The sequence below is a fragment of the Scyliorhinus torazame genome, chromosome 3 (genome assembly GCF_047496885.1).
Source record: "Scyliorhinus torazame isolate Kashiwa2021f chromosome 3, sScyTor2.1, whole genome shotgun sequence".
Lineage (NCBI taxonomy): Eukaryota > Metazoa > Chordata > Chondrichthyes > Carcharhiniformes > Scyliorhinidae > Scyliorhinus > Scyliorhinus torazame.
In genome coordinates, this window is record NC_092709.1 from 10,554,388 (window position 1) to 10,579,546 (window position 25,159).

At 52.1% G+C, this 25,159-nt stretch overlaps 1 protein-coding gene across 3 annotated transcripts in view; it reads left to right on the forward strand.

The window, feature by feature from the left end:
• stpg2 (sperm-tail PG-rich repeat containing 2) overlaps positions 1–25,159 on the forward strand; it is a 649,746-nt gene that overhangs the window by 193,793 nt on the left and 430,794 nt on the right. For all 3 annotated transcript variants that reach the window (XM_072495293.1, XM_072495294.1, XM_072495292.1), the window contains one exon: positions 405–494. In XM_072495293.1, coding sequence (XP_072351394.1) covers positions 405–494 — 90 coding nt within the window. The remainder of the gene's footprint in view (positions 1–404; positions 495–25,159) is intronic.

Genomic DNA, 25,159 nt, shown 5'->3' on the forward strand with positions numbered 1-25,159 from the left:
CTCTGGGTCACTGTCCGTGTGGAGTTTGCATATCCTCCCCGAGTCTGCGTGGGTTTCGCCCCCACAACCCAAAAGATGTACAGGGTAGGTGGATTGAATACGCTAAATCGACCCTTAATTGGAAAAAATGAATTGGTTACTCTAAATTTAAAGTCCGGGGAATGGGCAGAGCCCGGCTGGGACACCATTGCCACGGTCATAACACAGAACAGAACAATCACCACCACCCAGTAAAATGGGGGACAAATCAGGGGGTGGCAGGCTAACCCACAAGCTGCACTTTACCCACCAGTGGAGCACGGAAAGATCCAATCTTATGTCACTATTGTACAGCGTCTAAATAACTGGCTTTCACAATGCGCGCAGAGCGAAGCTCTTAAACGTCTCTCTGTTTACTTGTGCAGATTCAGGAAAAAAGTCACCACTTTCACAGAAAACAGAAAACGTCCTCCTTTGCATCGATGACGGACAGAATGCCCGTTTCAGGGCCCCAGGTAAGGAGATCTTCGAGCACACTCACTTTCACTGGTAAAAGCAATTGGCATGGGAAGCTTTCTCACTCTTCGTCATTTCAAAAATCTAACCTTCAATTACGGAGAAAAATGACACTCCGATTTCTGCTGGAGTTAAACCATTTGGGCTCTTTCAAACAAAAGGACTTAATATGATCATAGCATAGAGCCGTAGGAAGCCCAGGTCACTGAATCAAGGAATCACTTCGGGCAGAATTTCACTTAAGTGGCAGCCAGCGTTAATTGAGGCCGCATTTGTGATGTTCCCTGTTTTCTTTGTCCGGGTGGCTTGAATGCGTAGTGTTGAATAAAGAACATAGAGTTAAGTAAATTAACAAAGCTGATTTATGAACACTACTTAAATAAGATCCGAACATATTTCTAGGTACAAGGTTGATAAATACACTATGCTAAGACTAACTCTACAGAACTCTCAAATACCCAACTAGTCTCTTGCACGCCTAAACACCTTCTCTCAGAATCCGGGGAGTCACATGATATATATATCACTGCTCTTGATCACCATCTGGTGGTAAGAGGTATTTACATGAAATTGTTAACTCTTTATCTCCCATACAATGTCCATATTGTTACAGCATTGAGCCAGTGAGGGCGGGCGCGCGGCGGGCACCATGTCCAATGGCGCCCCGCCGTGAAGTTTAAAGGCAGCACGCAGAGGCCGCAGAGGCATCACTGCCTGACGAATGGGCAGCGCTGGTGGACATAGCAGGCGGGGAAGGGGAGTTCTGGCGGTCAGCATGAGGACAGCCATGTTCTGAGAGCTCTACACTGCGCTGAGCCCAACGCGCAAAACACTCCCACAAAATGCCCAAAACATCACCTCTATTCCCTCCCTGAAACTCGCAGTTCAGAAGGATGGGGGGGGGACCTTATTGAAACTTACAAGATGCTGCGAGGCCTGGATAGAGTGGATGTGGAGAGGATGTTTCCAGTGGTAGGAGAGACTAGAACCCAAGGGCACAGCCTCAGACTGAAGGGACGATCCTTAAAACTGAGATGAGGAGGAATTCCTTCAGCCAGAGGGTGGTGAATCTGTGGAACCCTTGGCCGCAGAAGGCTGTGGAGGCCAAATCACTGAGTGTCTTTAAGACAGAGATAGGTAGGTTCGTGATTAATAAGGGGGTCAGGGGTTATGGGGAGAAGGCAGAAGAATGGGGATGAGAAACATAGCAGCTATGATTGAATGGTGGAGAAGGCCCGATGGGCCGAGTGGTCTTTTATCTCACCCTTGAATCCCAAAGTTAAAAATCGTTTGGTCTGCCTTCCCATGTTTCCCGTGCACGGAGCTGGAAATTGCACGGGGCTCATAAAACCCGAGTGAGCTGGGAATTTAATCCCCCCAGCAAGCAGCATAATTGTCGGCGGGGATTTGCCGATCTGCGCCTGTGCCCGCCAACCACAATATCGCACGGGGGCGCGCAATGACGTTCGGCCATGTGGCTGCCGTTATCACGTGCTATTTAACCTGCTTCCAGCTCCTGCGTGCACCCGCCAGACAGACGTTAAGTTCTACCCTTGGAAAGAAACATCAGAAGCCAGCTGAAAATTGAGTTCCTTGGCAATCAAAGTGGTGGCTAAATGAATGATTATTGGACTTGCAACCTCAACACAGAAGCTGGTTAAAACGATTTTACGACGCCAAGCTCTTCTTTAGTGTCAGGGGATCTCTCACTACCTCTGAGAGGGAAGATCGTGCCTCAGTTTGTCATTTCATCTGAAAGATAGCACTGTGAATTTTCCCGATGGTGGACAGCAACACTTGTGTTTCAGAAATGGCTCTGGAGACTGAGATCCCCAAGTCCCGCCTTGAACATGGTCCCCACCATTTTGGCAGGTGGGGCAGGGGGGTTGATGTGGCGGATTTTAAATTGCACGTCCATGGTTCATGAAGGTAGATGCCCATCTTAAACCAGAGTGATCCGCGTCATGTCTAATTTTCGCTCACCAGGAATGGGAAGCATGACATCATAGAATCATCATAGAATTTACAGTGCAGAAGGAGGCCATTCGGCCCATCGAGTCTGCACCGGCTCTTGATAAGAGCACCCTACCAAGCCCACACCCCCACCCTATCCCCATAACCCAGTAACCCCACCCAACACTAAGGGCAATTTTGGACACTAAGGGCAATTTTGGACACTAAGGGCAATTTAGCATGACCAATCCACCCGGAGGAAACCCACGCACACACGGGGAGAACGTGCAGACTCCGCACAGACAGTGACCCAGCAGGGAATCGAACCTGGGACCCTGGCACTGTGAAGCAATTGTGCTATCCACTATGCTACCGTGCTGCCCCTCAGGCCCTCAATTTTTTGAAATGGGACATGTAGAATAGACTTGGTAGGTTTGGTCTAAACTTTGTGGAGTTGTTTGGATAGGTTAGAGTACTCTTTTTGGAGAGGTAATGTACTCTTTTGGATATGGTCGCTGGACACTTTGGGGGAGGTAGGTGCCCTTTGGGAGAGGTAAACTGCCCATTGGGATTGTTAACAGGGGACATGAATGTGTGTAAAAAGTTCATAAACCCATTGGAACTGACAACAGACCTGTGCAACTTGACACATTGACAGCTCCTTTTCACAGCTCCTGGAGCTGTCAATCTGTCAAGGCATTCAAAACTCCTGCCCTTTAAATATTTGAACAAAAACTGTCTGCAGTTAAAAAATCAGTGCTTGTTATTTCACTCTGTCTGTTGATATGAGCCCGAGGGTTGTCATTACTGGATTAGTGCTGGATTACTGATTTCACAACCTTCCATTATCAAAGTGGGATGGATGCCTCTCAGTTCACATTTAGATTGACAACTCCAAGTGGTAATAAACTTTTTGAAATGGGACTATGAATACAAATTCTTCACTTAATGAGGAATTAAGCACTTGAATGAAATATTTGTTTTTATAAGGGTTGCAGCATTCGAACAAAATGTTTGTTTATCATTAGGGATTAAGAACTTGAAAGAAATGTTTTTTTTAATGGCTTACATCGTTGAAGGAATATAAATGTAGTAAATGGGTGAGTGTTTCTTTTATAAAAATAAAGTCTGCAATAGACACTTGGAATTTTATTTTATTTCATCTCAGCATGGATCATGAGGCCTTCCCATGATGGATACTGGATAAGTTGGTGTGGAGGGCGTAAGGGAAAAGGATGGTAGGTGGGATATGAGTTGGCACTAAATTGGCAAAGGGGGTATTGAGGGCCTGAGGGGTGTGAGTAGAAGTGTTTTTTTTAAATTTAGAGTACCCAATTATTTTTTTTCCAATTAAGGGGCAATTTAGCGGCTGGTTTAGCACAGTGGGCTAAATAGCTGACTTGTAATGCAGAACAAGGTCAGCACATGGGTTCAATTCCTGTACTGGCCTTCCCGAACAGGCGCCGGAATGTGGCAACTAGGGGCTTTTCACAGTAACTTCATTTGAAGGCTACTTGTGACAATAAGTGATATTATTATTTAGCGTGGCCAATCCACCTAACCTGCCTGCAGATCTTTGGGTTGTGAGGGTGAAACCCACGCAAACACGGGGAGAATGTGCAAACTCCACACGGACAGTGACCCGGAGCCGGGATTCGCACCCGGGTCCTCAGCGCCATGAGGCAGCAGTGCTAACCACTGTGCCTCATGCTACCCTGCGAGTAGAAGTATACAGGTTTGCATGGAGGGAATGAGGACCATGGGGATGGGTAGAAGGGCAAGAGATGGCATGGAGGATATGAGGGATTACGGGAGAGTGGAGGGGGGAACCATAGACTGGCATGGATGAGGCACGGGGAGTGTGTGGAGGGACAACTTACATTTTATTATTTTTGAAAAACCTTCGGCAAAGTGCCAGTGAACCCAGGTCGGCCTTCCGATCAGCCCATCCCCCCCCCCACCCCCCCTGCAACCCCCCCAACCCACCCATCAGCCTCCTCACTGTTTCTGGGATTTCTCATCATGACTTTTCTTTTTTCCTGTACTTTTCTTTGTTCTTCTACTTTTCTTTGTTCTTTTAGAAGATTGTAGTTTGACGGGCAGCATGGTCTGCACGGGCTTGGAGGGCCGAAGGGCCTGTTCCTGTGCTGTACTTTTCTTTGTTCTTTGTTCTTTGACTCTCAGAGCTAGGTATCGTTCGGTCTCTGCATTTCAGGCCAGCTTTTCCGACAGTGCTCCCTTAGAACTGCACTGAACTGCCAGTCCAGCTTCTATCTTCAAATCTGTGGAGTCGGGCTTGAACCCACACCTTTCTCTCTTGGAGTCACAGCCCCGGAGTCGTAGTTAACACCATAAAGCAGAACATCGCGACAGGACATGGATGTGATGCTAGTTCGTCTCTCTGGCCTGATTCAGTTCAAAACTTCCCCCTATATCCACATTTCTCTTTTTACCTTTACTTGCGCCGTAACAAAACAATGTTTGCAAAGTTTACCTTACCTGGAGCACAGTTTTGATCCCCCTCCCTCGGAAAGGACATTATTGCCACAGCGGGAACGCAACAAAGGATCACCAGACTTATTCCGCCGATGGCGGGACTGTCTCACGAAGAGAGGTTGGGGCAATCTGGACCTGCATTCTCTGGAGTTTTGAAGGATGAGGGGTGATCTCATTGAAACCTACAAAACACTTAAAGGAATGGACAGGCTGGATGTGGGTAAGATGTTCCCCTTGATCGGGGAGTCTAAAACCAGGGAACACAAATTCAAAACAAGGGTCAAGCCATTTAGCATTGAGATGAGGAGAACACAGGGGGTTCTGAATCTTTGGAATTCTCTACCCCAGAGGCTGTGGAAGCTCCGTCACTGACTGTGTTTAAAGCAGTGGTCGACAGATTTCTGATTAACAATAGCATAAAGGGTCCTGGGGATAGTGGGTGTCAAAGGCATTGAAGTGTCTGATCAGCCACGGTCTTTTTGAAGGGTGGAGCAGGCTTGACGGGCTGAATGGCCCGCTGTCCCTCCAAATTGCGCTAATAAACACAGAAAATGTTGGAAACACTCCACAGGTCAGGCTGCATCTATGAAGAGAGAAACAGGGTTAACTTTTCACGTCAACAACTTTTCAACAGAACACAACGTGAAGATTGCAGAAGGGACTGGCACCCTGGAGGTGAGGTATAAATACCGTCATGTCCTTTGATTAATACGTTTACGCACATCCACCAGTTTAAAATACAGAAGCACGGTGAATAAACTAAACCTAAATTTGGCCAGATACGCAAAGGAGATAAAATGAGCCTAATTGATCTTAAGGTACTTGAGTGAGCTTCTACTCTACACTAGTGCAAGGCAGGTTTACTGTGCACCAGTGATGTAACTGTGGCCTAAATTTGGAGTCATCAGCCAACCTCAGATCAGAGGGCATTTCAATGACTTTGCAGCTGTAGAGTAAACACATCTTGCAGTGGTTGAAGTGAAATTTATCCAAAAGTAACAATAATAATTTTTAGTAGCATTGGGCAGCACGGTAGCATTGTGGATAGCACAATTGCTTCACAGCTCTCGGGTCCCAGGTTTGATTCCGGCTTGGGTCACTGTCTTTGCGGAGTCTGCACATCCTCCCACAGCCCAAAGATGTGCAGTTTGGGGGATTGGCCATGATAAATTGCCCTCAGTGTCCAAAATTGCCCTTAATATTGGGTGGGGTTACTGGGTTATGGGGATAGGGTGGAGGTGTTGACCCTTGGGTAGGGTGCTCTTTCCAAGAGCCGGGGCAGACTCGATGGGCCGAATGGCCTCCTTCTGCACTGTAAATTCTATGAAGTAGGCTTACACTAACACTGCAATGAAGTTACTGTGAAAAGCCCCCAGTCACCACATTCCGGCGCCTGTTCGGGTACACGGAGAGAGAATTCAGAATGTCTAAATTACCTAACAGCACGTCTTTCAGGACTTGTGGGAGGAAACCGGAGCACCCGGAGGAAACCCACGCAGACACGGGGAGAAGGTGCAGACTCCGCACAGGCAGTGACCCAAGCTGGGAATCGAACCTGGGACCCTGGCACTATGAAGCAACAGTGCTAACCACTCCGCTACCGTGCCGCCCTTATATATTATATTTATAGATATGTATATTAGAATTGAAATATTGCGAGAACTTGCTTTGTACAAAACGACTGCTGCCTTTTCTACATGACCGGCATTGAAAATACTTCATTGACTGAAAAGCCCTTTGGGATGTCCCGTGGCTGTGAAAGATGCTCCATGGAAATGCACATTTTATTTTTGCCTTTTACACACTAGCCAGCAGTCTGCAATTCTGACCGTCAGCAATTTAGCGAAAGAGCTGGTGAGTTCCTAGGAGTTGCCATGGAAGAAAATCATTTCAGCGGCAAAATAATAACATAATAATAATAATCACTTATTCTCACGAGTAGGCTTCAATGAAGTTACTGTGAAAAGCCCCTAGTCGCCACATTCCGGCGCCTGTTCGGGGAGGCCGGTACGGGAATTGAACCTGCGCTGGCAGCCTTGTTCTGCATCACAAGCCAGCTGTTTAGCCCACTGTGCAAATCCAGCCCCTAAAACAGGTTACTGGGTGATGATTTTCCCTTTTCCTTCCCCCCCACCAAAAAAAAAAACACGAATGCCAATTAAAACCCTGTAGAAACTGTAATGTGTGGAAATTAAGGGGGCATTGTAAACAGATTGCTTCTCTAAAGAGATCTAAAGGGATACAGGTGAACTGTATCATTAAAAACAGCATCACAAATCAACCAAGCAATTAAAAGTGGGATTTTGTTCAGCAAGTTACTATCGATGCTGAAATGATGGCAGAAAATACTGGAGCTTTGCAGATGAACATAAGAACATAAGAACTAGGAGCAGGAGTCGGTCATCTGGCCCCTCGAGCCTGCTCCACCATTCAATGAGATCATGGCTGATCTTTTGTGGACTCAGCTTCACTGAGTTTGAGCCTCTACTGCTTCACTGGGCAAGGAATTCCATAGATTCACAACCCTTTGGGTGAAGAAGTTCCTCCTAAACTCAGTCCTAAATCTACTTCCCCTTATTTTGAGGCTATGCCCCCTAGTTCTGCTTTCACCCACCAGTGGAAACAACCTGCCCGCATCTATCCTATCTATTCCCTTCATAATTTTATATGTTTCTATAAGATCCCCCCTCATTCTTCAAAATTCCAACGAGTACAGTCCCAGTCTACTCAACCTCTCCTCGTAATCCAACCCCTTCAGCTCTGGGATTAACCTTGTGAATCTCCTCTGCACACTGGGCTAAATCGCTGGCTTTTAAAGCAGACCAAGGCAAGCCAGCAACATGGTTCAATTCCCGTACCAGCCAGGGGATAGAAAGAGTGTGCTGAAAGGCTGAGATGTCACGTTGGAACGGGATGAGGCTTGGGTGAAGTATATAAACACCAGCGTTGACTGGTTGGGCCAAATGGACAGCTTTTGTGGCGTGTATTCCATGTAATCCAATGTCTGAAGTTATTTCATCATGGGACTGCATCGCTGTACTCTGCATTCTCCAGAGTCCAGCTCTCGGTGTCTATTTGGAACTGTGCCCAGTCTGTATTGCGTCTCTCACTGTGCTTTGTTTCGTTGATTAATTGCGGGAGGGAGTTAAAGTTTAGTACACTGCATTTATTCACCCCCCCCCTCCACCCCCTCCCCACTACAAAGTAAATCAATGCCTGCGCCTGAATTGTTTCATTACAAAGAGGTGGCCGAACAAAGCTCCCAAACATCGGGCAGCTCTCCTTCTGCAACACATTAAAAATGATGATTTAAGGAGGTCCGAGTTGATGGAGGAGCCAATATTTCTGAAATCCATTAATTTAGAACAGAGTAGGAGAAATGGAGACTTTTCTTCCCCCCGCACCGACCCCCCCCGCCCTCCCCCAAGCACAGTCCAGCTCTCCACCACAACAAAAAAAAACGTTTTGAACCAGCGAACACTGCAGGAAAAAGGGAGACTGTTGGTCGTGTTCTGGCTGAAAAACTGCAGAGTTGTAAATGGTTTTTTGCCACAATCACATTGTCTCTGGTGGTTTGTGATGTTGAACAGAGATATGGGGCAGCAATGTAAACATTCTTTGTTTAATAGGTACGGTCCATTCTTTTTTTTATTAACAAATACCAGCTTTTTATGTAAATGACGACAAGAGATGATTTACTGCGCTGTAACCTGATAAACAGCTTCCTTTCTTCAAACTGGAAACTGTGAGGTTTGTCTGGACCTTTGTAAAGCCACATCGACCCCTCCACCCGATTAAATACGGCAGGCACTGAATGCTCAGGATAATACCAGTGTTTAGAATTTAAACTGGCATCCTTACCGCCCCTCCCAGGATCTTTCACAATGGGTACAAGCACAGAAAGAGGCCATGTGGCCCATTGTGCCCTCGCCAGCTCTCTGTCAGAGATATGCGGCTCGCCCCACTACCCTGCCCTCTCCCCGTAGCCTTGCAATTGTTTTTCGCTTCGGCTGCCGATTTAATACCCTGTCGAAAGGGCACGATTGAATCTGCCTCCACCAGACTCTCAGGCAATGCATTCCAAATCCTAACCACCCACTGCGTTGGAGCACAGCATCAGGAGTAGGCCATTCAGCCCATCCAGCCTGCTCCACCGTTCAATACGAGCATGGTTGATTGGACATTTCAATGCCTTTTATCCCCATAACCCTTTACTTTATTGCTAATCAGATATCTTTCAATCAGAGAGGGAGGAGGGGTGGGGGGGGGGGGGGGGGGGCGGGGGGAGCAGGGTGGAAGGAGGGAACAAAGAGGTAGAGAACGCAACCATACCCAACACGAAACATACGTAGCACCACACTACCACAACAGGCCCAGGTTGGAAGATCCAACAAACAACAGAGACGCACCAGATAGCGATAAGGGGAGAGGGATCGTGAAGAAAGAGGGGGGAAGTTGGGAACAGGAGGCCAAGTCAACACCAGGCCATTGCTGAGAATTATTGATTGATATTTATTGTCACATGTACCAAAGTACAGTGAAAAGTATTTTTCTGCGGCCAAGTGAAAGTACACAGTACGTACACAGTAGACAAGAGAATAATCAACAGGGTACATTGACAGTGATGCATCAACAAATAGTGATTGGTTACAGTGCCCAACAAGGGCCAAACAAGAGCAGCATAGGATGTCATGAATAGTGTTCTTACAGGGAATAGATCAGTCCAAGGGGGAGTCGTTGAGGAGTCTTGTAGCTGTGGGGAAGAGGCTGTTCCTATGTCCGGATGTGCGAGCCTTCTGTACCTTCTGCCTGATGGAAGGGTCTGGAAGAGGCCAAAGCCTGGGTGGGAGGGGTCTCTGATAATGCTGTCTGCCTTCCTGAGGCAGCGGGAGGTGTAGACAGAATCAATGTGGGGGAGACAAGCTTGTGTGATGCGTTGGGCTGAGTTCACCACAATCTGCAGTTTCTTGCGATCTTGGGCCGAGCAGTTGCCATACCAGGCTGTGATGCAGCCGGATAGGATGCTCTCTATCGCACATCTGTAGATGTTTGTAAGAGTCGATGCAGACGTGCCAAATTTAGAGATGTTGTTTGGCTTTTTAAAAAAAAAAATTTTTTTTTAGAGTACCCAATTATTTTTTTTTCCAATTAAGGGCCAATTTAGTGTGACCAATCCACCTACCGTGCACATCTTTGGGTTGTGGGGGTGAAACCCATGCAGACATGGGGAGAATGTGCAAACTTCACATGGAGAGTGACCCAGGACCGGGATTCGAACCCGGGTCCTCAGCGCCGCAGTCCCAGTGATAAACACTGCGCCATATGCGCCCGTTGTTGGGCTTTCTTGACTGTTGCATCAACGTGAGTGGACCAGGACAGATTGTTGGTGATGGTGACCCCCAGGAACTTAAAGCTATCGACCATCTCCACTTCGGAGCCATTGATGCAGACGGGAGTGTGTGTCGTGCTGCGCTTCCTGAAGTCGATGATCAGTTCCTTGGTCTTTCCAACATTTAGAGAGAGGTTGTTTTCGGTGCACCATGCAACCAAATGATCTATCTCCCTTCTGGTAGTCTGATTCGTCGTTGTTTGAGATACGACCCACCACAGTTGTATCATCTGCAAACTTTAAAACAAAATTTAGAGTACCCAATTCATTTTTTCGAATTAAGGGGCAATTTAGCATGTTCAATCCACCTACCCTGCACATCTTTGTGTTGTGGGGGTGAAACCCACGCAAACACGGGGAGAATGTGGAAACTCCACACGGACAGTGACCCAGAGCCGGGATTGAACCTGGGACCTCAGCGCCGTGAGATTGCAGTGCTAACCACTGCGCCACCCTGCTGCCCCTTCATCTGCAAACTTAAAGATTGAATTGGAGTTGAATCTCGCCACACAGTCATGTGTGTACAGGGAGTCCAGTAGAGGACTGAGCACACATCCTTGCGGGGCCCCGGTGTTGAGGACTATTGTGGAGGAGGTGTTGGTACCTATCCTGACAGATTGCGGTCTGTTGGTGCAACTGATGTTTACAGTGAATGGTAACTAATGAATAAAGTTTCTGTGTATGTTCACTTTCATTTTTTTTTGTATAAAAAGAAAAACCCTAATAAAATTTTTAAAAAAAAATCTTTCAATCTCCACCTTTAAACATACTCGGTGACTGAGCTTCCACAGCTCTCTGGGGTAGAGAATTTGCTGCGTAGAAATGTTTTTCCTCATGTTGATTCTGGCTCTTTTGCCAATCACTTTACATCTGCGTCCTCTAGTGCTCAACTGGTCAGCCAGTGGGAATAGTTTCTCTCCGTCTATTCTGTCCAGATCCTTCAGTTTAAGGACTATGATTTGTTTCCATTGGTCACCATTCCTGCCAGGATTCCAACCATGGGCGGGATTCTCCGTCCTCCCAGCTGCGTTTTCCTTGGCGGATGGAGGTGGAGCGCCATCTGCTCCCGCTGCTGTCATCAGGAATTTCCATTGAGGCCACCCAGCACCGTCGGGAAACCCACGGGCGGGAGTGCGAGGCCGGACGGACCAGAGAATCTCACCGCCGGCGAAGGGCTGGAGAATTCCGGCCCCTATTTCCAGAAGATCATTCGGCCTGGCAATTTCCAACTCTTTAACATCACTTGACTCTACCCTGCCTCAGCTCATCCATCACAGCTCCAGGGTCCCAGGTTCGATTCCGGCTTGGGTCACTGCCTGTGTGGAGTCTGCACATCCTCCCCGTGTGTGCGTGGGTTTCCTCCGGGTGCTCCATTTTCCTCCCACAGTCCAAAGATGTGCAGGTTAGGTTGATTGGTCAAGGTAAATTGCCCTTTGTGTCCAAAAAACGTTAGGTGGGGTTATTGTTAAGGGGATACGGTGGAAGCGTGGACTTGTCTTTAATATAAATTTAGAGTTCCCAATACATTTTTTTTCCAATTAAGGGGCAATTTTAGCGTGGCCAATCCACCTACCTTGCACGTCTTTGAGTTGTGGGGGTGAAACCCACGCAGACACGGGGAGAAGTGCAAACTCCACACGGACAGTGACCCATTCGAACCCGGGTCCCCAGCGCCGTGAGGCAGCAGTGCTAACCACTGCATCACCGTGCTGCCCTAAGTGTGGACTTAAGTAGGGTGTTCTTTCCAAGGGCCGGTGCAGTCTCGATGGGCTGAATGGCCTCCTTCTGTATTCTATGATTCTCTGATCATATGACGAGGAAAGCCTATAATGGGATGTCTAGTTTGGTTATCCGTTCGATGACTCAAGGTGACGAGTGGTGAAATGAGGTTCCTCCTATAGATCTTAGTGGGACTGGTTGATGTGGGGTGTTTCATGGTCTAGGACTCATGGACATAATCCCACTTTGGCTTGACCGCCACTTAGTGAGCAGGTGGCCACATGATCCACGCCCTGAGTGGATTTGGCTGAGCGCTGCCTTCGAGGCAGGTCAAAGCCAGGGACCTCTGCTGCTGGGTCAGAAATGAAGTGTTGGTTCCTTAAGATGCATGCACGCCCCAATTCCATCCACCTGGACAGTGGGTTGACGGCGTCCAACATGTGGTCTCCCTGTGTGCTCTAATTCATCGAGAACTTGCCAGCTAATACCACCAGGAAGACAACCAAACACCCAGAAGTGCCTCCTGGTCTGAAAAGCATCAAACATGTCAATCAAAGGTTCCTCGCGGGACAAACCAAGATAACTTGTCTAGTATTCTGCATTCATCAACCCACCTACCCAGTCATGTTACACTGGCCATCACAAATGGAAGCTGGCAGCCACAATTCGTAGTGGGGACTGCAAGTGACCCCCCAAAAAATGAAAGTCGTGATTTTGATTATACGTGCCAAAAATAAGAAAACTGGGAACAATGTTGTGCTTTTTTGTGTCTCAAATGAATCTCAAATTCCTTAAAAGTGGATTTGTTTTTAGGAGGAGATTGAGTGGTCATTTTTCACACAGCAAGATCCCGTAAATGACAGTGTGATGGGTGACTGGTTAATCCCGTTTCTGATAGTATTAGCTGGGCATTGGGAGAATTCCCCTCGGCACCAAATGTTGCGAAGGGATCTTTTTAAGTTCGCGAAAAGGATAAGGGAGTTATTGTGCTACATGCGTCACACCGTCTAAAGTATTTCTTGAGCATCTAAGTGACATATCCTTGTGTGGCCCAGCGCGCCTGTTGTTCTGTCTGTGATTTGCTGAGATGCAAGGGTTAAGCAGACTTCCTGCACCTTGTGCACACCTCCAACAATCCAGCCATCCATCATTAATTTATTTGCAATGAACTGTGTCAGATTTGGCTGCCTCATAATGAAAGAATCATGCATTTGCGATGGGAGTGGAACTGAGGTGTGTTATTTTCTGATGTGGGTTGTACATCATTTGCACTCTGATGGATTAATAATCCTCACTATTTAGATATGCTGCGAGGCTGTTGGTGTGGGTGAATTCTGTAATCTTTGTTTTCAAGCCCCTCCATGGCCTTGTCCCTCCCCAGTTCTGTAACCTCCTTCAACCCTGTATTTTCTGACATCGCTGTGCTCCTCCAATTCTGGCGCTTCGGTAGCAAAAATAGGACGGCAGATTATTATTTGAATGGGTGTAAATTGAGAGAGGTGGATGCTTAGCAAGACCTCGGTGTCCTCGTGCATCAGTCGCTGAACGTAAGCGCACAGGTACAGCAGGCAGTAAAGAAGGCAAATGGTACGTTGGCCTTCATAGCGAGAGGATTGGAGTCTAGTGATGTGCCATCAATTAACACAAGACGAGTAGTGAACGAAACTGTGGCTTTAATAAGCTAAACAGAAAGCCCCCTGGCCACTGATCCCGAACTGGGGCAGGGCCGGAGGTCAGCCACCTTTATACCGAGCCCGAGGGGAGGCGGAGCCATCAGGCAGTGGTTTACCACAATACATGTAGTACAGTAACAGTTTACCACAATACATATAATACACTAACAGTGGTTCACCACATATAGGAATAAAGATGTTTTACTGCAATTGGGCATTGGTGAGGCCACACCTGGAGTATTGTGGGCAGTTTTGGTGTCCTTATCTGAGGAAGGATGTTCTTGCTGTGGAGGGAGAGCAGTGAAGTTATACCAGGCAGATTCCTGGGATGGCGGGAATGTCATACGAGGAGAGACTAAGTGGGTTAGGATTATATTCATTGGAGTTTAGGCGAGTGAGAGGGGATCTCATAGAAACTTACACAATTCTAACAGGATTAGACAGGGTAGATTCAGAAAGAATGTTGCCGATGGTGGGGGAGTCCAGAACTAGGGGTCATAGTTTGAGGATAAGGGGTAAACCTTTTAGGACTGAGGTGAGGAGGAATTTGCTATAGGCATCTGCATGGGTTCCAGTTATGCTTGCAGGGTATGTGTAACATTTAGTATTCCAGCTAATCTTGTCCCCTCCCTCACCTCATTTTGTGGTCTATTGACAACTGTGTCAGTGCCGCCCCCTTTGCTCTCTAAACAAACTGAAAACATTCATTGACATTGTTTCCAATCTCCACCCTTCTCCCACCTTCACCTGTTCCATTTCTGACTCTCCCCTTCCTTGACTTCCCTACCTCCACTTTTCGAGATCGGCTATCAATTAATAATGTTCACCACAACCCCACGCTATCTCGATTACACCTCCTCAGGCCCTGCTTCCTGTAAGGACTCAATTCTGTTCTTCCGGTTTCCCTGCCTCCATTGCATCTGTTCCGATTATCCAATCACCTCGTCAGCAATTCCCAAATGCCTTCGTTTTCCCTCAACTGAGGCTTCCTACCCAGTGTGGCTGCAAGGGCCCTCCACTCTGCCTGATCCGCTCCAGGTAACATGTTCTCACCTGCGGTGGAGGAGAGGTGAGTAACCCTGTATCCCGGCCCGTGAAGAAGGCTGCCAGACGCCGCTCGCCATGCCTGGATGTAGATGGCAGAGGTGGTCAGCGCGGTGGGCAGCACTGGCCGGACTGGCCAGCAGCGTCGGACACAACGGCACGACCTCCTCACGGTGGCCAGGGGGAGTAGGCAGCACTGTGCCCCTTGCACCAACCCCCGTCCCACACACCCGTACCCCCTCCCCCCTCCCCAGCAGGAGGATGACCAAACCCCTCAACCCTGAATCACACGCTGGAGCCCAGACCAGCCGCCATGCCGGGTACCCTGGCCACTGAGGCCACCAGCTACCCACCCCCCAGGCTGCATGCGTTGCACTGTCTAACACAGATGTTTTCTGTCCCCCGGCCCCGCCCCACCGCCTCCCCTCCCCCCCGCCCAGGAGAAGGGTGCCCACAACCGCCGGGAGTGGGAGAAGACAGGAGGGGGACCGCCGGACCTGCAGCCCCCCATCAAGGCAGAGCGGAGGGCCCTGGATGTGGTTGGCGGCCTTGAGGAACGGGAGGTCGTCAAGATAGAGCTCGGCTGCGGGCAAGGAAGTGAGTTGTGCTTCCATGTGACACGTGTCAACCCCCTTAACACCCCCCCACTATCCATACCCCCATAACACCCTCACTACCAACCACGCTCACCCCCACACCACACCCCCCAACCACCCTCACCCCCACACCATCCTCAACCCCACACCACCCTCACCCCCACACCACCCTCACCCCCGCACCACCCTCACCCCCACACAACCCTCACCCCACACCACCCCCACAACCACCCTCACCCCCACACCACCCTCACTACCAACCACCCTCACCCCCACACCACATCCCCAACCACCCTCACCCCCACACCACCCTCACTACCAACCACCCTCACCCCCACACCACATCCCCAACCACCCTCACCCCCACACCACCCTCACCCCCACACCACCCTCACCCCCACTCCACCCTCACCCCCACACTACCCTCACCCCCACACCACCCTCACCCCACACCACCCTCACACCCACGCCACCCTCACCCCCACGCCACCCTCACCCCCAACCACCCTCACCCCCACACCACCCTCACCCAACACCACCCTCACCCCCACACCACCCTCACCCCCACACTACCCTCACCCCATAACACCCTCACCCCTACACCACCCTCACCCCCACACCACCCTCACCCCTACACCACCCTCATCCCCATAACACCCTCACCCCAACCACCCTCACCCCTACACCACCCTCACCCCCACACCACCCTCACCCCCATATAACCCTCACCCCTACACCACCCTCACCCCCACACCACCCTCACCCCTACACCACCCTCACCCCCACACCACCCTCACCCCCATAACACCCTCACCCCCACACAACCCTCACCCCCACACCACCCTCACCCCCACACCACCCTCACCCCCACACCACCCTCACCCCCTCACCACCCTCATCCCCTCACCACACTCACCCCCACAACACCCTCACCCCTACACCACCCTGACCTCCACACCACCATCACCCCCACACCACCCTCAACCCCACAACACCCTCACCCCCAGCCACCCTCACCCCACACCATATCCCCAACCACCCTCACCCCCACACCACCCTCACCCCCACACCACCCTCACCCCCAACCACCCTCACCTCCACACCATCCTCACCCTCACACCAACCTCAACCCCACACCACCCTCACCCTCACACCACCCTCAACCCCACACAAACCTCACCCCCACACCACCCTCACCCCCACACCACCCTCACCCCTACACCACCCTCACCCTCACCCGCACACCACCCTCAACCCCATACCCCCTCACCCTACACCACCCTCACCCCCACACCACCCTCTCTCCTACACCATCCCCACCCCCACACCAACCTCACCCCACACCACCCTCACCCCTACGCCACCCTCACCCCTACACCACCCTCACCCACACACCACCCTCACCCCCACACCACCCTCAACCCCACCCCATCCTCACCCCCACGCCACCCTCAACCCCACACCACCTTCACCCCCACGCCACCCTCACCCCCACACTACCCTCACCCCCACGCCACCCTCACCCCACACCACCCTCACCCCACACCACCCTCACCCCCACGCCACCCTCACCCCCACGCCACCCTCACCCCCAACCACCCTCACCCCCACACCACCCTCACCCAACACCACCCTCACCCCCACATCACCCTCACCCCCACACCACCCTCACCCCATAACACCCTCACCCCTACACCACCCTCACCCCCACACCACCTTCACCCCTACACCACCCTCACCCCCAATACACCCTCACCCCCAACCACCCTCACCCCTACACCACCCTCACCCCCACACCACCCTCACCCCCATATCACCCTCACCCCTACACCACCCTCACCCCCACACCACCCTCACCCACTCACCCCCACAACACCCTCATCCCCTCACCACCCTCACCCCCACAACACCCTCACCCCTACACCACCCTCACCCCCACACCACTCCTCCAACAACCCTCACCCCCACACCACCCTCACCCCCACACCACCCTCACCCCACACCACCCTCACCCCACACCACCCTCACCCCCACACCACCCTCACCCCACACCACCCTCACCCCTACACCACCCTCACCCCCACACCACCCTCACCCCCACACCACTCCTCCAACAACCCTCACCCCCACACCACCCTCACCCCCACACCACCCTCACCCCACACCACCCTCACCCCACACCACCCTCACCCCCACACCACCCTCACCCCACACCACCCTCACCCCTACACCACCCTCACCCCCACACCACCCTCACCCCACACCACCCTCACCCCACACCACCCTCACCCCCACACCACCCTCACCCCACACCACCCTCACCCCCACCCCCACACCTCCCTCACCCCAACAGCACACCCCCCAACCACCCTCACCTCCACACCACCCTCACACTAAAACCGCCACCTCCCACCCCCACCACCACACGCACTCTTCCTCCATCCAACTGTCGAATCATGCGTCTTGACTTGTGTCTTGCAGGACCTGCTGGAGTTGGTCCGGTTCCATCAGGCGCCCCCGCCCCCAGCAAGAGCCACAGCCAGGTCCCCCCGTCAGATGAGCAGTGATGGGAGAAGCTCGGACACCAGCCGTCCGCACGAGACCCAGGACACCCCTGAGCTCGGGTCGGAGGGTGACAGTGGTTTCCCGTCGCAGCTATCTCACTCTCCACCATCCCAGAGACACTCACCTCGGTCGGGCACTTTAGTGAAGTGGCTTCTGGGACACTCTCTGGTGCTCACCACACAGCTGATCGGGTACAGCAGGTGGAGGTAGGAGCACCCGAGGGTAGTCTGATGCCAGGGACCAGCTGCCGTCCAGCCAGGTCTCGAGCTTCTGGAACGGACGGTCCCATCAATCATGGCGATGCAGTCACCGAGCCAGGGACTACAGGAGGGGTTTTCGGCGAGCATCCAGTACCTGCAGGCGCATTTGGAGGTGTCAAACCGCGTGCAGGAGCAGGAGGTGGTGCCGAACATGCGTGCCACCCAGGGTGGCGTCCGCGGTAGAGACAATGGGTGTGCGACGGTTTTGGCTATGTCCAAGGCCTGGGGTATTCTATGCAAGCGCTGGCCGAGGCCCAGGACAGGGTTGCCGCCGCACAGGCGACCGTCTCAGAGCCACCTGGATATTGCAGCGGCGATCCTGAGCGTGGCCCAGTCACAGCAGGCCGTGGCTGGGAACGTCAGCAGCATTGCCCAGGCGCTGGCCGACATGGCACAGACCCAGAGGGAGGTGGCACAGTTGCAGCATGATGTGGCGCAGTCCCAGATGAATTTTGTCCACTCCCTGGGCTCCTGGACGAGACCAGTGAGGGCCTCCAGGACTGGCAGTGCCTGCTGGTGGGGGAGCCTCAGGGGATAGCTCCTCCCGCACCCCTGTCCAATGGAGTAGCCCGGGGACCATCGGCAACCCGGGGGAAGAGGAGGTGCTGGTGCCAATGCCGGCAACTCCTGCAGGGAAGGTCCTGGAACACCGCAGCGCCCCCCCCGCTCCCACCGCCTCCTGTCCCTGGCGCATCTGGTGGGCAGCAGGCAGAACAGGGTGGCACCATGCCACCGGGGACACCCAAGCAGACGCCAGGCTCATCCATGCCCGGTCGCCCTAGAAGACGCCCGCCAATGGGGACCCAGGTCGCAGGATGGGAATCAGAGCAAGCCACCTCCCCTCCTGATGTACCGTCTGGGGAACCACCTAGACGTTACGTTAGGGCCCATGAGGCCAGAAAGTTAGACACCAGTTAAGTTGGCACGGGTGCAGGGCACAGTTTAGTTATAGGGGGCTAGGGCACATATATTCGTTCACATAACCTGTTACCACTGTTGCAACCTGCCTCAGTGCTCTGTCTGATGGGTGTGAGGGGTGGGCGGGTCTGCGCAGGTATCAGACATCATCATTTGATGAGGAGCATCAGAGCTCAACGCAAGGCAGGTTGTCTTCATCCATCCCATGGACCCGATCCGGCGCAGAGGTGAATGATGTGCATCTGATGGTCACACACCAGCTGCATGTTCATGGAGTGGAACCCCTTTCGGTTTGTGTAGAGTGGCCTGTCAGCTCTTGGTGCTCGTAGGGGGACATGTATCCCGTCGATCACTTCCTGGACCCGGGGCATCTCGGTGATGTCGATGAGCCCTGCTGCACGGGCATTCTGGTGGACATTGAAGTGGCCCTATTGATCCGCCTGGGCATAGAGGCCTCTGTGATATGCGCAGATGCACCTGTGCACCGTGGTCTGTGAGATTGAGTAGAGGTTCAGGGCGACCGTCACCTTTACAGGCACCGGGAGCGGGTGTCCTCCCCCAAACTCCCACAGTGCCAGGCATGCCATCATCTGGCAGACATTCTCCCTGCTCAGTCAGAGTCTTCGACGGTATGCCGGGTCCGGCAGGTCCTCGAATGACAGGCACTGCCGGTACCCACAAGGCCTCATGCGGCACCTCCTTGGCACCACCTCCTCCTCGGTCTGTTGGGTGGCTGGCTCTCCAACCTGGTCGGCTGCCACCTGACCCTCTGCTACCCGCTCCGCTTCTGCCCGCTCCGCTGCTCGCACGCTCTGCTGCTGCAGCCCCCTCCTCCTCGAGCAGTGCCAGCTCATACAGCTGTAGTCTGTCCCCCAGGGCTGTGGCAAACAGCAGGAAGGTCTCCATTGCTGGATGAATTCCAATATCCGTTGTCTGCAGAGGGTGAAAGGTCGACATACTAGCATGGTGCTTACCCTCCTGACCAACCAGGTCCAACGGGCTACATGGTGGCCCTGGCTGTCACTATGGGCTCTGCCCCCACATGTCCCCCCTTCACCCCCGGCCCCGTCGGTGGCCGGCACCGTGAGGGCCTCAGGCTCGGGTACCCCCCCATCCCTGCACCCCTAGCCCCGTCGGTGGCCGGCATCGTGAGGGTCTCTGGCCCTGGCACCCATTCCTGATGCCAGTGGTAATGTTGGCTGGCACTGCCCCCGCCAGGGGTAGGCAACACGGCCCTCGTAGGGGCTACTGTAGGCGTTGCCCTGGGTGGGCCGCCAGCGGGTGGCGCCCGGATACGGGGGTGGAGGGGGGGGGGGGGAATGCGGCCGGGGAGGGGTTTGGAGTGCCCATACGGTCGGTGTCACTGCAGAACCAGGGGCCAGGGAGTGGGTGGTCAGTGCAACACGATGGCTACCTTGCAGGCGGTAAGGGCGGTAATACCAGGCCGGGCCTGCTAATGACTTGCGAATGGTGTTTACTGTATGTGAGTTCCGGAATGCATTGGCGCCGCTGTCGTGGCGACAGAGAACCACAATTCTCCACCCTGATTTCCTGATTCCGCCGTCGGCTGACGGAGATCCTCGCCCATTATTTCTCCTCAACTCGGTTTTAAATTTGTTGCCTCTTATCCTAAGACTATGACCTCTCGTTCTGCAGTGTATTGGGCTCAGTCAAGGACTTCGGTTATGTTGAATAAACTCTAGGGCGGCATGTGGCGCAGTGGATAGCACTGGGTCTGTGGCGCAGTGGATCCGGGTTCGAATCCCGGGTTTGCACGTTCTCCCCGTGTGTGCGTGGGTTTCCTCCGGGTGCTCCGGTTTCCTCCCACAGTCCAAAGACGTGCAGGTTAGGTGGATTGGCCATGATAAATTGGCCCCGAATTGGAAAACAAAATAAATGGTACTCTAAATTTTTTAAAAAATGTTGAATAAAATCTAATTCCACGTGTGTTGCGTCTCTGGGGCAAGTGGGGCTGGAATTGACTGTGGAGTGGTCCAGGGCGTCATGCGTGACAACAGTGATCATGCCTGAAGATTAAAGCTTACAAAGCACATGGACATGGACAATGCCGGCAAATTAGCTTTTGGATGTGAGCTGCCTTGTATCGGTAACAATTACCCAAATGTTTCTTTCTGCAAGTTTTTGAGTTGGGCTTACTTCCCCCAGTTACAGCAGATCCAACATTTTGTGTATCTTCAGCTCTCAATTAACCTTGGCTGTTTGATGAATGCTTTCGAGTTGCTTGATTAATTAGGCAATCAATCAGTGTGATTCTCTGCTAACCTTGTTCATGACTATATTACCTGATAATAGCTTCCTGCTCCTGTTCCTGGACTGTCACTTTGGGCGATCTGCAAGGCTTCATCCTCGAACTCTCCCAGCCCCCCACCCCCAGCATCGATTGCGTGATGCCCCTTGGTCACATGACCTGAAGACACGGGGTGGTGGTGATGGGGGGCGGGGTGGGGGGGACACGGTCAGCTTTCTCAGTCGTAATGGGGAGACCAGCAGCTCTACTCTTTCACTCCAATGTTTCACTCCAATCCCTCGGATGCATTTAGACAACTTTTTTCTCCCATTTTGGATGGTGGGCAACTTAAACTTTGCAAGCACTGCTGAAACTAGTCCCTTTGGCCCTCGCCACAAACTGGATGAGACGCTAAATTGAGTCCCGTCTGCTCTATCGCACAAACATGAAAGATTCTGGGAAATCCGTTCAAAGCGGAGCAGAAGAGTTATCCCCAGTCTCCTGGCCAATAATGTCCCCTCAGTCAACACCACTGAAGCAAATTATCTGTCCTCTGTCGCCGAGCTGTTTGTAGGAGCTTGCTGTGCCCACATTTGCAACAGTGACTGCACGTGAAAAAGAATTCCATTGGTTTGCGATGTCCTGAGGTTGTAAACGCCGCTAATCTCAATGCAAACCTTTCTTTCTTCAGCACCCACTGGGAGCAACTACATATGTCCATCTCTGGAACACACTGGCCTTCACCCCTGCCCCTTCCCTACTTTTGTGAGGGCCACGAAGAATCCAGCACGAGTTTTAAGGATACAAAGAAATAACATTTATTTACAATAACATATATATACAACAGCAGCAGCAACTTCCCTTGCTGCTCACTCCTTCCTGCTGGTTCCAAACTGGCCAGCTTTATTTATACAGGGAGTCTGCTAATGATGTCTCCACCCCCCTCATTGGGGAAGCTCATACTCCCACAGGATTGTGGGATTGTCATTAGTCCCCAGCCAATGGTAAGCAGGCAGGTTATAACATCCCTCCCCCCCCAAAGTCCAAGGAATCCACCGAAGACCCTGGCGAAGGAGGGTGTCGGACTCATTTTACCGCAGGCTGGACACCATTTGCACGAGGCGCTGGATCAGGCGGCGTGTAACGAGACGGAGACCGGTGCTTCCGTGATGAACGGCATAACGGTTGTACATCCACGGCCCGTGGGCCCAAGGATTCCCCTTCTGATGCGTCCTGTGTCTCCATCTCGGAGTCAGAGTCTGCTGCCCCCGTCATCTCGGCGTCTCTATCTCCACGCGGTTCTGTAACGACCTGCGCAGGCTTTGAGTGAGGCACCAGAGGAAGATTGTGAGGACTACTTTCCATTGTCTCTGGTCTCTGTGGCTGTAGAAAAGAGCCCCGGGGGCGGGGAATTTTTGGAAGGGATAGTCTTCTGGACCGAACGTGGTCTACATGTTTGCGCTGGAGACGACCCTGGACTTGCACCTGGTAAGATATAGGGTCTGTTTGGCAAAAGATTACGCCAGGGACCCACTGGGCACCACCAGCAAAATTGCGAACGAACACTGGATCACCGGGCGGAAACTGTCGAATCGGCCGATGCCGAGAAAATCCCTGTCCCTGTGTGCAGCGTACTTTTGCGCCAATGTCCGAGAAAACCATGCTAAGGCGGGTGCGAAGTCTCCGGCCCATTAGGAGTTCTGCGGGAGCTACCCCAGTCACCGCATGGGGGGTGGTCCTATACGAAAACAAAAATGCGAGCCAGTCTCGTGTCCATTGTCCCGGAACACTGCTTCTTTAGGCCTCGTTTGAATGTCTGCACTGCGCGCTCTGCCAACCCATTTGAAGCCGGGTGGTAAGGGGCAGTGCGGATATGGCGTATGACGTTCATCTTCATGAACCTCGCAAACTCCTCACTCGTGAATGGAGTGCCGTTATCCGTGACCAGCACCTCGGGGAGGCCATGCGTACTAAAAGACAAACGCATCTTCTCAATTGTTGCGCAGGACGTTGTGCCTAGCATCTTATGCACCTCTAGCCATTTAGACTGGGCGTCGATTAATAGAAGGAACATGGATCCTTGAAAAGGGCCGGCGAAATCTGCATGCAAGCGCGCCAAAGACCGCCCTAGCCATTCCCAGTGATGTAGGGGCACGGCCGGCGGAAGCTTCTGATGCTCCTGGCAAATGGAGCAGTTTTGGGCCACCTTCTCAATGTCGGTGTCGAGGCCTGGCTACTAGACATAACTCCGGGCCAACATTTTCATTTTGGTCACACCTGGATGCCCATTGTGCAAGTCTCTTAGTATCAGCTCCTGGCCTTTTTCCAGGACAATCACACTCGTCCCCCACAAGAGGATGCCGTCTTCCACGCTGAATTCTGACAGCTTGGAGGAAAATGCCCACAACTCGCCTGGGAGCTGCCTATGCTGCCCACCATACAGGACTATGTGCCGAACCTTTGACAGGACTGGCTCCGTCTGGGTCCACTCACGGATCTGTGATGCCATGACAGGCAAGGTGTCCATAAAATTTAGGGTTGCAACCACTTCATCGGTCGTGGGGGTCGACATGGGGCCGGTCGATAAAGGCAATCGGCTCAGTGCGTCGGCATTCGCTATCTGCGTTCCTGGTTTGTGCTCCAGAGAATACTCGTATGCAGCAAGCAACAAAGCCCAGCGCTGGATCCGTGCAGAAGCAATGGCCGGTATTGACTTATCCTCTCTGAAAAGTCCCAGCAGAGGCTTATGATCAGTCATGATAGTGAAGTGGCGGCCATACACGTACTGGTGGAAACGTTTCACCGAAAAGACCGCTGCCAGGCCCTCCTTCTCGATCTGCGCGTACTTTTTTTACGCTGCTGTCAATGTGCGGGAGGCAAAAGCTATCGGCTGCTCGGCCCCATTCTCCATCTTGTGGGACAGGACGGCCCCAATACCATACGGGGATGCATCACATGTGACGAGCAAAGGCTTTCCAGGATCATAGTGGGTTAGTAACCCAGACGACGACAATTGTTGTTTTACCCGCTGGAAATCGGTTCCTTGCGGCTGACCCCAAACCCAGGTGTGATTTTTCTTTAGCAGAAGGTGCAACAGGGCTAGCGTAGTTGCCAGATTGGGGAGGAACTTCCCGTAATAGTTTACGAGGCCGAGAAAAGAACGAAGATGCAAAGTGTCAGTCGGGGTGGGGGCCTGTTGAATCGCGTGCACCTTCTCTGCGACGGGGTGCAAACCTTCGCGGTCCACCCGATAACCCAGGTTGACTACTTCCTTCGCCTGAAAAACGCACTTTGTGCGACGTAAACGGACTCCAGCCTCCGAAAAGTGTCTAAGGACAGCCTCCAGATTTTCCAAATGTTCCTGCTCCGACGTCCCTGTGATCAAAACGTCAACTAAGTAGACAGCGACATGCGGTAAACCTCTCAAAATGCCCTCAATAACGCGTTGAAAAATAGCGCAGGCAGAGGATACTCCAAAGGGCAAACGTGTATATTCATACAGGCCCCGGTGTGTATTAATCGTGACATATGGTCGGGAGGCAGGGTCCAGCCCCAACTGTAGGTAAGCGTGACTCATATCTAATTTTGTGAACGAGAGTCCGCCTGCAAGCGTCGCGTAGAGATCCTCTACGCGAGGCATTGGATATCGGTCGAGTCGGGAAGCCGTATTCACTATAAGTTTATAGTCGCCGCACAAGCGAACTGTGGCATCTGGCTTCATTACAGGTACAATTGGTGCTGCCCAGTCAGCGGAACGGACGGGCCTGATGATACCCAAAGTCTCCAAATGAGTGAGCTCCCCT